Genomic DNA, 15,271 nt, shown 5'->3' with positions numbered 1-15,271 from the left:
GTTAAAGGGCACAGTGGGGGAGTCACTACCTCAGGACTTAGGCTGTTATTGGCTGAGAAGCCCCATCTCGACAGTTGCCACTAATGTTCTGTCCAGTAGGATGTGACCTCGTTTGGATCTCTCTTTCCTTCCTGGGATTTTATCCATGCTGGCCTTGGATTCATTGAAGGCAGATCAAGCCCCTTCTTCCTTTGGGCTTTTGCATTTGTTGTTCCCCTTAGTGGGGCTTCTCTTTTTCCAGTTTGCACTTTCTCACCCTTTTGTGTTCATGCCACCTACGGAGTCCCCCTTCATGCCCCCACCCTACACCAGAGCAGAATGCATTAAAAACATTTTCATGTTCAGTTGTTTTCATATCTCTCATCATCATCTGTTATTATTGACTTTTTTCTCTTATCCACATGAATGCAGGTTCCCAGAGGAACCTTTGCTCCGTGGAGCATCCCCAGCCCCAGGATCCGTAACTGCCAATTTATCCTAAATGGTGACTGGAATGGACGAATGAGGGCGAACACGAGTGCCTGGGCCTCTGCATCCCTACTCTCCTGAAGCGGCCCGCTAACTGGCTACTCACACATTGTCCGCCGCCCTCGACCCCCGCCGCGTGGGGTGCTCGCACGGGAACCAACTAGTACTAGCGAGACGCTTCCTGCCAGCATGGGCGGCGGCCGCTCGAGGATCTTGCGGCTAGGGTGCACGCGCGTGAACCCCGCCCCGCCCCCATATCCAGGCCCCGCCCCAGAGATGTGCTTCCCCAGCCTGTAGGCCCTGCCCATTCCCGCCCCCTTGCCTCAGGCCACGCCCTTCTCTCCTCCCCGTCAGGTTTCAGGCTTGGTCAGGGGCAAAATGCTTGTTATGCTCGCGGCCCCGCCCTTATCCCCTTCTCCATCAGATCTCAAGCCCGGTCCCCGCCGGTGTGCTTCTCAGGCTCGCGGCAGCACCCTTAACATCAGGCCCCGCCCTCGTCCCGCCCCTACTCTAGGCCCCGCCCCTCTTCGGTCCCCATCAGGCCTGCCTTAGGTTTGGTACCCCCATCTGCTCCTCAGGCTGCGGGCCTTGCCCTCGCCCCGCCCTCAGCATCAGACCCCGCCTATCACCCCGCCCTCTTACCAGGCCCCGCCCCGCCGCCTCGCCCCCGCCGCTGCGCTCCTCTGGTCGCCGGCCCCCTCCCGCCTCATGTGGCCCGGCCCGCGGCGGCCGGCGGCTGAAAGCGGCGAGGCGGCGGCGCGCGAAGCCCGGAAGGCGGCGACCGAGGCCCAGGCGGCGAACCGGAGCGGCGGGAGCGGGGCCCGGGTCGGCCCTCGAGCGGCCGCCGGCTCAGCATGCGCGCCCGCCGGGGGCTGCTGCGGCTGCCGCGCCGCTCCCTGCTCGCCGCGCTCTTCTTCTTCTCGCTGTCGTCCTCGCTGCTCTACTTCGTCTATGTGGCGCCCGGCATAGGTAGGAAGGCGACCCCGCGGCCACCCCACGCCCCTTCCCGCCGCGGCCCGCGCCGCCGCCCCGGCCGGCCCCGCGCTCCGTGACTCGCCGTTTCCTGCCGCGCCACCCCGCAGCCCGCCCGCACGCGCGGCCTCCTCCCTGACGCAGCCGCCCGCGCCCCCCGCGGCCGCGCGTTGGCTGCCCAGACCCGGCGGTGCTGCGGGCTGCGCGTCCCTTTCCCCTCCCCCTCCTCCTCCCCGGAGCCCGCCGCTCGCCCGCGGCTCCTCATAGCGGACCCGACCTGCTCTGGGGACCGATGGGAAGTTTGAATTGGCTTTGGAGGAGGTGCTGTGACAGGGGCCTTGGGGAAGCGGTGCCAGGTGGAAGGGAGGGGGCGCTCAGAGAAGAAACGGATGGGTAGCAGCTCTCCAAGGCCCGCCCTTTAGAGGGGGAGACCGCCTGGGGCGAAAACGAGCCCTTCCCGGAACAGACTGGACGCTGATGGGAAGGCAAAGGCAGCGTGAGGGTTAAAGGCAGAGGACACTGAGGTCGGATGTCCTGTATGACCTTGGGCCCTCAGCTTCTCTCCTGTGAAATGGGGGCACGAATCCCAGCCTATAAGGGACGGAGGGCCATAAATGCCCTTTAAGCTTTTATCGCTATAGCGGACGCCCCAAGTCTTCAAAATAAATACATAAATAAATATCTGCTGTTACAGGTAGTTTGGGGGACAGAAGGGGATAGGTTTAAGAAATGCGACTGACTTGCCTGCTTTAATATAGTCTTGGAGTGCTAGAGAAAACTTCGGCCCATGGTGAAAAATGAGAAGATGCTGTTGGGGGTGGGGCCGAGGGCGAGAATTCTGGATGGTTGGGATGGGTGCCGCTGAGGGGAAGTGCCTTTGAGATCGGTAGTAGTAAATGCTGCTGTTCTCTGTTGACCTGGCAACTCGGAACTGGCAGAGAAATTTCCAGAGAGTGGGAGGTTCTCCCCTGCTTTCACTTGATGGTTGAAAGTTGGTGTTCATGCTGCCAGCCTGACCTCTGAAGACGAAAAAGCTAACTTGAGATTGTCCTAACTGACTGGGTGAGTGGCGTCCCACTAGGGATGTATAATTACTGTGGCTTGTTAGGCTTGCCAAGTAGAAGGGCAGGCATTTTGGCTGAACAAGAATAGATAACTAATTAGTGGAATTAATTGAGAAGAGAGCTCATTAGCAAACAGGATATTAGATTCTCATAAAATGGGTGTGGAGTGATGGGTTTAAACTTACAGGCATCTTCCAGCCAGACCCTCTATTTTTTGTCCTTTTGTGAAAGTGACAGGTGTTTCTGGTCTGGGTCTGTGTATGTCCTGCATCTCCATGGTGATCAGCTGTTTTTGATGAGAAAGAATAGAAGCCAGGCTCTCCAACAGAAATGAAACTTAACTTAGATTTCTCTGCAGTAGATTGTAGGTCAGTGGAGCTCCTGTGTGTGCCACCACCAGGCTTAGCATCCTAAACCCTGTGTTACTGCAAGACTCAACTCTTTTGGGATTTCATTAGTGACTTTAGAAGTGTTTGAGAGAACAGATCCATTGCCATTCAAAGTCTGTTGGTCAAGAATAGGACCAGCAGGGCTGGGATGTAGCTGGGTGGGAGAGTGGTACCTAGCGTTCTACAAGGTTCTGGGTTTGATTCCTAGCACTGCAAACAAGAAAAGAGGGTGGAGGGGAGTGGTAAAGAGAAGACATTTTATAGTTTGCATCACTGCACTTACACTTAGCTATTTGACTGTTTCATTTATACTGCCTTTTAAAAAGATATGTTGTACTTTATGTGTATGGATGATGTGCGTGCATATATGTCTGTCGTGCATGGGTGTGTGTGTAGCTATGTGCCACATGCATGCAATGCAGAGGACACTGGATCCTCTGGAACTGCAGTTACACATATTTAGCAGCCACCCTGTTGGTGATAGGAACCGAACCTGGTTTCCCCCAAGAGCAGCAGGTGTTCTTTGCTGAGCCAACTCACCAGCCCCTTCCATGCCTTTCTTGTTAAGGAACTTAATTTTTCAAATGTCTAGCTTTCCACTGTGCTGTGGTAAGTCTATCCTGAAGGTTGAGGCAGTCTAGAGAATGTAAGGGTTTGTGTTCCCTAGGGTATAAAACCCTTATTTGAGATGGTTATAAGGAATGAACTGAAACTGTGCTTCATGGTGCACACCTCTAATCTCAGTACTCCGGAGGCAGAAGCAAGAGGATCTCAGTGAGTTTGAGGCCAGCTTGGTCTACATAAGTGAGTTTCAGGATGGCTCATCAGTTAAGAGCACTGGTTGTTCCAGAGGACCTGAGTTCAATTCCCAGCAGATACCCGGCAGCTTACAGCCACTTGGAACTTTGAGTCTAGGAGATCCATTGCTCTCTTCTGGCCTCTGCACTAGGTATGCACTTGCACGGTGCAGACAACCAGGTAGGCAGAACACCCATACACATTAAAATTTTCAATTTTAATGTTTTTTTTTTGAGACATGTAGGACAGGCTAATCCCAGAACTAGTAGCAACAAAAAATAATTTCATGGGTGGGGTCAGCACAGCCTGAGGAACTGTATTAAAAGGTTGCAGCATTGAGAAGGTTGAGAACCACCACACTAAAGGATCTCAGGGGGGCCCCCTTCTGGTCTTGTTAGGTAACTTCACGTGTGTGGCATATGCGTACACACAGAGATATGCATCTGCTCATAAATTAATTTTTTAAAAAGCTCACAGTTATATTTCAGCGTTAGACTTCTTATCTAGCATGTATGAAGCCCTGGCTGCAATTCCCATTGGGGGCGGGGCTGAGAGTTGAAAAAGAAGAAGGGGAGAATTTATGCTGAGCTCTCTTTTCCTGGAAGCCCTTCTCCACAGCCTGAGGAATGTTTGTTTCTTATCTCTCTTACCTGCAGTATTGACATGCCCTCCTCTTTTCTGGAGAAAACTTTGACCTTATTTATAACCCTCTGACTACAGGAATTTCAGACCTCAGAGTGCTTCCAACCTGATCAGGTCTTTTAAAGGAGAATAGGCGTGAGCTGGTAACAGATGCAGGCATAAAGTGCTGGTGGGAAAACATCTTAATAATTTTATGATCCTTCATTGGCAAGATGTGTAGAGGCTGCTGACCTCTGCGGGCCTTTCAACAGGAACTCTTAGAGTCTTGCTGCCTGTGGTTAAGGCTAACTGTGAGCTCTCTACTGAAAGCTTACTATTTGAAGTTCTGCTTTTGCCGTTTTGGCCGGCTTTTTTTTTCCTTTTCTTTCACTGCTGAAGAAAGGAAGTGAGGAATGGTTTTCCCAGTTTGGTTCACTTAGTCCCAAGGAGGGGCTGATTTGTGGCGAGTGTTTGAAAGACAAGAAAGAACCAGTTCAAATCCCTCCTGATTTGACCAGATAACTTTGAGGAAGTAATTTGGTTTCTTGAATTTGTGTCTGTGTGTGTGTGTGAATGCATGTTTAAGTGAGTACTTGTGTATGTGTGTGTGTGAGTGTGTGTATGCGCATGAGTGAATACTCGTGTGTGTATGCATGAGTGTGTGTGTGTGTGTGAGAGTGTGTGTGTGTGTGTGAGAGTGTGTGTGTGTGTGTGTGTGTGTGTGTTTGTGTGTGTGTGAATTGATGGCCTGTTGAGATGGCTCAGTGAGTAAAGTTTGGTCCAGCCTGGTGGAAGGAGGTCTGACTTTTACAGTCTCCCTGGGGCATACAACAAATAAGTAAATGTAATTTAAAACGGTGGTTAAGAGCCCTGGCTTCTCTTCCGGAGGTCCTGGAACCCCACAGCCACATGGTTCACAACCGTCTGTAATGGGATTCGATGCCGTCTTCTGGCATGCAGGTACACATGCAGATAGAGCACTCATACATAAAATAAATAAATCAATCTTTAAAAACAATAGGGAAATGGAGACAGGGTTTTACTCACTCTGTAGCCTAGACAGGCTTTGACCTTTGAATTGTTCTGCCCATGTCCCTTGAGTCTATGGGAGTCTGTGTGTTAAAAGACTCAATTATACCTCAATCAAGCTAGTGAATGACTTCCATGTGGAGTGCTGGTGGTTTGTTGACATTCTAAAAAACACTGGACTGGAGATTGTAAAGTACTGATCATTCTTCCTTCACCTCTCAAGTTCCGGACATGTCTTTGAGTAACGCCCATCCTCCGTTCCTTGGAGGACTCTAGAGAGAGCAGGCTGGCCTGCAGGAAGAGCAGTACTGCTGCCGTCAGGCCTGACTTCGTTCTCTGTCCTCTCTGGAGAGTTCTTGCTATCCAGGAAAGGTCTTAGCTTTGGAGTTGAGCTGGTCTTTGGCAATGAGAACAGGTGGATCTGCTCTTCCTCCCAGTCTGGTCAGGTCAGCGGGCTGAGATCATGGCAGCCAGGAAGGAGAGGCTCTTTTACCAGGTCTTCTAGAGTTCTTTGAGAGAGTGACAACCCAAAGCCACAATGGCCAAGACACTGCCAACTCACTAAGACACTCCAGACTTATCTGGTCTCTTTGCTTGGACTTTTGTGACATAAAAGGGGAGGGACAGCCATTCAAATGGAGAAACAAATGCTGCTATAGTCTGGGGGAGGGGAGCAGGTGTAGAGGTGAAGCTGGGTAGATAAGGGTTAATCAGAAGACAGCAGGGTGGCTGTGAACAGAGAGGAGGCCTCCAGTCATCCCATCAAGAACTATCAGGGAAGTCAAAGTCCTTCCTCAGGTCCCAGGACCCACCTTTGACCTTACTTTGTTGTTTTGTTGTTTTTTGTAGATCACTGAGACAAAGGGAGTTAAGAAAATGGTTCAGCAAATTAGCATTTGCGTGTCTGTCTTGGTCCCAGATTCCGTCAGTTCTGACTACAGTTTTCATTTTAAAGATGGCGTATCAGCCGGACCTCATTTCATTTGCCCAGAGTTAAGACTAGTGATAGCTTAAGGGCACCAAGGCATAGGGATGATGGTAAGGTTAGTTGGAAGAAACACATAGCAAGGGAAGACAGTGTGTCCTGAAGGGCTACATCCATCCCAGTGTCAGCAGCAGACCTAACATAGGGAGGTGGAGAGGCTTCACTAACTCAGTCAGTCAGTCAGCAGGTTGTTCTGTGGCATCCTTGTGCACTTTCAGCTGCGGGGTAGCCTGGGAGTGAGGAGGCCAGAGCATTTCGACCTCTGTGTTCCCTTCCAGGGGAAGGTTTTCTGCTTCAATTCTGATGCGGGATGCAAGGGAGTTTTAAAATCTTGGGGGCGGCCAGACAGCCTGGTTGAAAGCAGAATAATACTGTCACTCATTGGTCATGGGCGAGGTTGTAGTGCTAGAACACTAGGATGTGGAGGGCCTGGAGCAGGAAAGAGTAGGGACTTGTGGGTAAGGGCAGTAGAAGACCAGTGTGGGATCTTCGAAGGCCCAGCTGTGGCAGACTGAGCCTAGTTGAAGTGGGAGCCCTGACTCCGAGGACACTTTGTTCTCCCTTTCCCTACCTGTTCTCATAGAGGAAACTACCTCTCTGTGTGCTTGTCGGAATTAAATTGGAATGTGGCTGTCAAAGGGCTCAGCATAATGCAGGGTGGAAAGCCCGTTCTGTTTGCTGCTGCTCTAACTGTGGTGGGCATGGCTCCCATCCACACCTAGGTGCAAAACTGCTGTGTCTTCTCACCTGTGAACTGGAGAAACTGCTGAGCAGAGTCACCTTCTGACCTGAGAGTGCATGCCCTTTGCCCTTTTCTGTGGTGCTGGGGAGAGAGCCCGGCAACTCTTATTTTTTAAAGCTTCATTGTCCTGCCGGCAAGTTTTGTAAAACTTCTGCTGTAAGCTTGAGCAAGGGTTTGTGTCTGGTTCCCATGTGTAACACAGTTCTGTTGCTTGAGGACATTGGTTCTGCATCCAAGACTTGGAATCTACACGGAAGGCTGTCTTAGAAAACACTGCAACAGGATCATTTAGTCCTCTGTCAAGGGGCAAAGCACTGCAAAGTCTGTCTGGGTCTCAGCCTCTGCCCTGGGGTCATCCTTAACATTTCAGTATGCAGAGGATTCTTGCTTTTCCCAGCCCCTCTTCCAAGGTCTCAAGCAGCAAACAGGGCCCTTCACCCTGGGCCTCCAGTCTGCATAGTGGAGGGGAAGAGCACTGCCTTTTGACTCGGGCTTTTTATACAGTGCTTTTGTGTGAGGAGCGTTCACATGGGATCCTCCCATGAATTCAGTGTCCCTAAGCATGGGCGGCACCTTAAATTATTCAGAGAGCTGTCCCTTCTCGAATTCCCCGCTTTCCCCCTCTCCCTTTGTTAGCGTGAGTAAGCAATTGGTTGGTTGCCTTGGGTCCTCTGGTGACACAGACACTGCCTGTGGAAGGAGCCTGGACATTGTTCCCAGGTGCCTTAGTTACCTGCATCACTGAGGAATAGCTCTCTGAGGTAGGGCGTGGCCTAATTATGGAGATAGCTGTACAGGTGGAGTGGCCCGGCTGTGGGTGCGGAGTGGTAAAAAAGCAAGCAGAGAATTGGGCTGTAAATTAATCTTTCTGTTACTGGACACAATTCTTTGTTATTTTAATAAAAAGTCAAACACACTGTAATAAGTATCAACACAGAGGACTATTTTTTTCACCCTCCAGGTGAACACTATAATTTATAGGCTTTTAAACCTATTACTTAATTCTGTGTCTAATAAGTGGAAACTTGGAAAGATGAGAAAATTATTTCACCTCATAAAGCTGCCGATTGTTGCTCTGCTGTTTGTTCTTGAGAAACAAATGTGTAGATCAGGCTGCCCTTGAACTCAGATCCTCTGGTCGGCAGGGATTGTAGGTGTGAACCACTTATCCAGCTCCGTACAGGAACTAGCTTCTCTTAGGCAGTAAGGACAGGGTTAGGATGATGAACCGACTACTCATGAAACACAGGTGACCTAGAACAGTGGACTCTTTACTGCTTGGGTACCTGATATACAGATGACTTGTCTCCTAGAAATTCCCACCATAAAACCTATAAAAGCCCACTGGGCAGGGCAGCTGGACAGTATTCCTCCCTCGGAGCCCTTCCCACTCTTGGGAATTTTCCCCACATTTCTTTAATCAAACTGCCATTCATTCTGCTCACTTGGTGTTCCTGTTTTCTTATTCTTGGACGGGAAACAACGAACTTGGAAGCCGTGCCCTAGCTTCTTCCTGAGGTAAGCCCACTGAGCGACGGGCTTCATCTCTGGGAAAGAGCCCATCAAGCTGAGCAATTCTGCTTTTATGTCTTTTAAGCAGGAAGCATAAAGCATTCTTGCTCAGTTTAGATTTTGGATCAGTGGGCCATTTGTGATGATCAGAAAATAGTATTTCTCACAGACTACACTGTTGTCATAATTGTGTTAGTTAAACCTTTATTATCGTTCAGAAAAATGACAGAATTGTTGGTTTAAGGAAGTCTAAGCCAGGTGGTGGTGGGCATGTCTTTAATCTCAGCACTCAGGAGGCAGAGGCAGGCAGATCTTTTCAGTTTGATGCCAGCCTGGTCTACAAAGGGAGTTCCAGAATGGCCAGGGCTATACAGAAACCGTGTCTTTAAAATAAAATAAAATTTAAAAAGCCTAACTTGTCTTCCAATTCTGAAAGAATCTGATTTTTCACACTGGCGTTCCACTATCTTATTACATCCACAACCCTCGGAAAACTCTGAAATAAAGTATTTGGATGGAAATGGGTTTTTTTTAGAGATTTATTTATATGTATGTATGTTGTATGTGAGAGCATGTCCAGGGAGGTCAAATCCTTTGGAGCTGGAGTTAAGGCATATATGAGTCACCTGGTATGGTGCTAGGAGCTGAGCTCCAATCCTCTCATAGAGCAGGAAGTTCTCTTAGCCACAGAGGTATCCCACCCCATCACATCCCACCACATCCCCACCCCATCACATCCCACCACATCCCACCCCATCCCACCCCACCCCACCCCATCCCACTCCATCCCACCCCACCCCATCACATCCCACCCCACCCCACCCCATCACATCCCACCACATCCCACCCCATCCCACCCCATCCCACCCCATCACATCCCACCACATCCCACCCCACCCCACCCCATCACATCCCACCACATCCCACCCCATCCCACCCCACCCCATCACATCCCACCACATCCCACCACATCCCACCCCACCCCACCCCATCCCACCCCATCCCACCCCACCCCATCACATCCCATCACATCCCACCACATCCCACCCCACCCCATCACATCCCACCACATCCCACCCCATCCCACCCCACCCCACCCCATCCCACTCCATCCCACCCCACCCCATCACATCCCACCACATCCCACCCCACCCCACCCCATCACATCCCACCACATCCCACCCCATCCCACCCCACCCCACCCCATCCCACTCCATCCCACCCCACCCCATCACATCCCACCACATCCCACCCCATCCCACCCCACCCCACCCCATCCCACTCCATCCCACCCCACCCCATCACATCCCACCACATCCCACCCCACCCCACCCCATCACATCCCACCACATCCCACCCCATCCCACCCCACCCCACCCCATCCCACTCCATCCCACCCCACCCCATCACATCCCACCACATCCCACCCCACCCCACCCCCACCCCACCACATCCCACCCCATCCCACCCCACTCTGTCTCTTCAGTTCCTCATCAGGATTTCAGTTTTGTATTTTTCCTTAGAGGAGTTCTATACCTTTTCCTACTTGACTCACTTAAAGTTTCTGGCTAAGGAAGTCAAAACAGACTAGAAATGACAGGCTGTGCAACCCCTAGGTCCCCCCTTCCCCCCCAACAAATCCAGGGGCCCCAGTGGTAGCCAGTGCTCCACTCCTGAGCCACAGGATACTACACAATTCACAGGGTACTGCTTATGTTTGTTTCTCTTTGACCCAAGGCTGGCCTCCAAGTTTGGGTAGTGGAGGCTGACACTGAACTCCTGATCCTCCTGCCTATACCTCCTGAGTGATGGCAGAAGCCACCACATCTGCCCTCTAGGAATTGTATGGAAAGGCATTTAATTTTTAAAATAAACACCAGGTTTTCTCCATTTCCTCAAAGTAATGATAGGGCCGTTTTCTGGTTTGTAATTTCCCTGAGTCTAGTCTGGCAGCAAACACTGGGTGTGCTTCCCTGGTTAATGAGGGAAGAAGCACACTCCTAAGTACCCAAGTGGTGTTTGTGTCTGTGATGCGAGCACTGCCTAAGCAAGAGGCAGCCCGAGCTCTGAGTGAGAAGCAGCCTGGTCTTAGATAGTGAGTTCTAGGTCAGCCAGAAATGTCATAAGGGACTTAATGGTGCCCCTTTTCTCCTGCCTGTCCTCTCAAGTGCTGACTTACCGTGCCTGTTTGTATGTGGTGCTGGGGATTGAACCCAGGACTTTACCAAGTGACTACGTCCCAGCCTTGCCCTCTTTTGAGGCCTGTCTGGCTGAGCTGGGATTCTATATACTAAGGTGCTCTGGAGCTCACAAAGATCCACCTGCTTCTACCTCTCTCCTCCGGCTAGGATTAAAATTGTTAAATTGTTTGCCAGCAAGCTGGGCTTCTTTTGTTTTTGTTTTTAAAGAAAAGAATTGCTAGGTGTGGTGGGATATTAGAGAGGCTAAAGCACCAGAAGTTCAAGGTCAAAGGCACATAGTGGGCTCAGAGCCAGGCTGGGCTACAAGAAACTGTGTCCAAAAGAAGAGGCATGCGGTAGGAGTAAAGTGGCATCTTGCTCTGGTTTCGGCTTACATTTCCTGGCCAGCACTCAGCATCTGTGCTGGTTGGCCACTGCACCACTGTGAGTACTGTTAAACCCCTATCAGACGGAAGACTTTTATATGTTTACTCTTACTCTGTGGCTTGTCATTGTCGGTTTCCTAGAGTGCTTGGAGGACAGAAGATAATTTAGTTTTATTCTCAATGCTAGGACTTAAATCTAGAGCCCTGGCACCTATGCTTGGTGGCTTATACCTGCTGATTGCAAACACTCAAGGCTGTGGCAGAATCACTGCCAGTTCATGGCCAGAGTCAAAAAACCGAGCTACAGAGTAAGACCCTGTTTCAAAAAGCAGCTAAGCAAGTGGCCCCCCAACCTGCTGCCGTCGCTTGGTCAGTGCTCACACTTTCCCAAAGGTTGAGGTTGTTGACGGTTGGTTGGTTGGTTGGTTTGGGTTTTTTTTGCTTTTTGAGATAGGGTTTCCCTGGGTAGCCCAGGCTTTCCTCAAACTCATAGATCTGCCTGCCTCCGCCTCCAGAGTGCTGAGATTAAAGGCCTGTGGCACCACTACCTGGCCTTTACCTAATGTTCCTTAAAAGTAAGGAGTGTCCCATCCAGTATTTTAAGTGTTAGAAACATCCTGTGACCGCTTAGGATGAACAGGGCCAAGCCATATTGTCCAGATTCCTGAAATATCTCAACACTTTAACATTCCTACTACATTTTTATGTGAGAGACAGTGCAGTTTCTGGGTTAAACAAATACAGTGAGATTTGGAAAAATACAGGTTCACATGTTTTCCAAACAGTAAGTCCTTTAACCCCAAGTCAGCTCTCTAGCACCAAGATTTATTTATTTTTTCCTCACCCACTGATTTACTTACTTTTATTTATTTGTGTGTGTATGTTTGTCTGATTACGTATATAGAGGCAGAAGAGGAAATCAGATCCCTGGAGCTGCAGCTGGAGCAGTTGCGAGCCACTCTGTGTGGGTAATGGGAACTGAACTCAGATCTCTGGAGAAACAGTGCTCACTTATCCACTGAGCCCCTCAAGCTATGGAAGTAAATACAGAGATCGACAGCACACTCTGCAGTCCCAGGAGTTGGGAGGCAGAGACGGGGGACTGAGAGTTCAAGGCCTTCCTGGAGCTACATAGTGAGACCACATCAATCAGTGTGACACTTAGTAGGTGCTCAGAAAGCATTTGTTGTGCATCATGTTTCCAGCATAGACAGCTTGGGATTGGCTTTTCTGTACCAGCTTTGTGCTTGTCCAGGCCTCTCTCTCCTGCAACATCAGGTTCATGGGTCTTGATGCTGTGGTCCCTGTTGGAGCTCTGACTCCCCTAGCACCCAGTGCCCTAGAAGGACTTGTTGCAAGTGAAAGGGGAGTGAAGGTGGGGCTCTCTGAGATCCTGAGTGTTCCCTCTTGCTAGAGAACTTTGATGCTTTCTCTACTAGTAACCTTCAAGGCAAGAGACTCAGGATTCAGACAAGAACATTATAGATCTGTTAAAATGCTGATTATGATCACAAGTATGAATCATAGCATAGTTCAGAGTCACCATGGCCACTGAAGTCAGATGCTTGCCGGCTATATGGGGTTTGTGGGCTGTTGACAAGTGGGAGGGCTCCCCATCCCAATTTAGGATTCAAGATGGTTTTTTTTTTCTTTTCTTTTTTTCGGAGCTGGGGACCGAACCCAGGGCCTCGCGCTTGCTAGGCAAGTGCTCTACCGTTGAGCTAAATCCCCAACTCCTCAAGATGGGTTTTAACCATGCTTTCACATCACAGTAAGCACAGTGCCTGCACATTGTGTGAAAACTGATACCGCGCATCTCAAGTGAATACAGTATTGCTTTGATCCTTGAGGTAAAATAATCAATAAACACAAGGAAGCCGTCTGCCCTGACTTAGACTAGAAGCTGCTGAGCTGTGGGAAACCTGCCCTCAGTGAATCTAGTGCCCCTGTATTAGCACAATGTGGGAAGAGCCCCATTTCATTGCAGCAAGGGGCTGCTGGACCCCATCACCACACGGTTCTGGCCTGGGTACCACCGTGAGCCTGTGAGTGGTGGGAGGAAGTTAAATGTTGGCTTGGCATTCACTTGCCTTTGTTTTGCTGTGGAGTTGGTGAGCCTGGCTTCTTTTCACTCTGGTTTAAGGTATTAGGAATCTTAAGATTTATAAGAATTAGAATATTTGGATTTGTTTGAATTTCAGTTGGCACTAGGGAAGATTAACTAGAGTTCAGGAGCTACTTTGGGGCAAGCTAATTTGTTTCCTTAGTGATTACTTTATTACAGAAAACTTCAAAGCTTCAATAAAGTCAGTAGCATAGTTGAGGATGAAACTAGGGACCTCATCATGAAACAAAGTGGAAGGCTCAGAAGAGACCCCTCTGCCCCGGGAGAAAGCAGAAGGCAAACCTGGATCTGCTCGTCTGCAGTCTGGACTTTCGAAGCTTTGAGTGCCTGACTTTTTTCCTTCATATGGCCTGCCCACTCAGGTGCTTTCTGTGAGAAAGGATGTCTGCCCACAGGGAGGATTGAGATATCTGTTGTGTGTGGACGCTTGAAGCTCTTGAACTGAATTGTGCAGGGCCTGAAACTCTTTTTTTTTTTTTTTTTCTTTTTTTCGGAGCTGGGGACCGAACACAGGGCCTTGCGCTTGCTAGGCAAGTGCTCTACCGCTGAGCTAAATCCCCAACCCCTGAGCTAAATCCCCAACCCCGGCCTGAAACTCTTGATCTCAGTGAAATTCCCACCATCTCTGTCCTTCCCTTGAACCCTTGCACTGTAGACCACCTGCAGGGGCCATGTCTCTCAGACTGGGACAAACCTGAAGGGAGGTGCTGCTTTGAGTACAGCACTGGTGTGCGGGCAGGCCCTGGCCTTTTTCTCTGAGCTGTTGCTAATTTCTGTGGTACTTGATTCACAGTAGCCTGGGGTAGGGCCTAGTCTGTGCTTGTAGGGGAGACCTGCCAAAGCACCTGCTGCCTGGCTCCTGCCCTTGTGGTTTCTGTTCCAGATCCATGCCCTGTGGCTACCAGTTCAACACAGAGCTAAATCAGTGTGCTTAGCCCTGTTAACCTGTTAGTGTTAATTAAGACGGCAAAGCAGGTGGCCCTGTCAGAGCTGATGGTTCAGGTACGAATTGTATGTTAGAAAACGGACTTTCATTGGATTGTGACTCTTGCAAGCAGATTGTTGATGTAAGCTGTTACCAGACATGGAACATTCTGGAGTGAATCATGTTTGATTGGGTTTTAACACATTGCCATTCTTGTTCTGTTGCAACAATATTTTTTTTTTTTTTTTGGTTCTTTTTTTTCGGAGCTGGGGACCGAACCCAGGGCCTTGCGCTTCCCAGGTAAGCGCTCTACCACTGAGCTAAATCCCCAGCCCAGCAACAATATTTTTAAGCCATTAAGTCGACTTTTAAGAGTAGTGAAGGAGGGGCTGGGGATTTGCTGTCTTTACTGCTGTGTAAAATGCTTGACCCTTTGCTGTCAAATCTACTTCATTTCATTCCTACTATTGAAAAAGTTAAGGAGAATTTCAGATTGTACTGAATGGCGTGGCCCTCTGGGTAAGTTTAATGTGGACTTTGAACAGCTGATCTGCCTCCAGCCCCCAGCAGCTGGAATTACAGCTGTGCCATCAGAGCCTCACTTGAAATGGGCATTCTGCTTGGTCACGCAGCCTCTGTGATTCTCCAAGACATCTCCAGTTCTTGAGCTCTCGTGCTCCTTCTGCCTCCTGAGTGTGTTAGGGCATGAGCCGCTGTGGCTGAGCATGCTTGAGATTGTTGTAATCTTTCCCATGTCTCTCGGTTTCCCAGATGTTTTGATTGCTTCCTGTGGACTGTTCACTTTTAGTTACCTCTAGGTAACAAAGAAACCAATTAGCCCACGCCCTTCAAAGAATCTTGTGTGGTGAGACTTGTTTGGCCTTAGGTTGCTCTGTGTTTGCTAGTCAATCTACCTTCCTGACACCTGCTTTTTTGTGAGGCCCTGTGAGGGGGTTGTAGGTGCCTCAAACCTAGCAGCCTGGGTGCCCAGAGGTTACAGAGGATTTCCCACCAGGATTTCCCCCTCTGACTTGCATAGGGTGGAGCTGCCACAGGATCTCAGGTCGTCCCCCTT

At 49.9% G+C, this 15,271-nt stretch overlaps 1 protein-coding gene across 1 annotated transcript in view; it reads left to right on the top strand.

Annotated features, from left to right (window-relative positions):
* Nucleotides 1-1,178: 1,178 nt before the first annotated feature.
* Nucleotides 1,179-15,271, top strand: part of B4galt5 (beta-1,4-galactosyltransferase 5) — a 51,803-nt gene continuing 37,710 nt past the window's right edge. The window contains 1 exon segment of the mRNA NM_001438263.1: nucleotides 1,179-1,437. Coding sequence (NP_001425192.1) covers nucleotides 1,323-1,437 — 115 coding nt within the window. The 5' untranslated portion in view covers nucleotides 1,179-1,322.

Source organism: Rattus norvegicus, chromosome 3 (assembly GCF_021556685.1).
Source record: "Rattus norvegicus strain SHRSP/BbbUtx chromosome 3, alternate assembly SHRSP_T2T, whole genome shotgun sequence".
Taxonomy (NCBI): Eukaryota; Metazoa; Chordata; class Mammalia; order Rodentia; family Muridae; genus Rattus; species Rattus norvegicus.
This window is presented reverse-complemented; position numbering and strand designations above follow the sequence as displayed.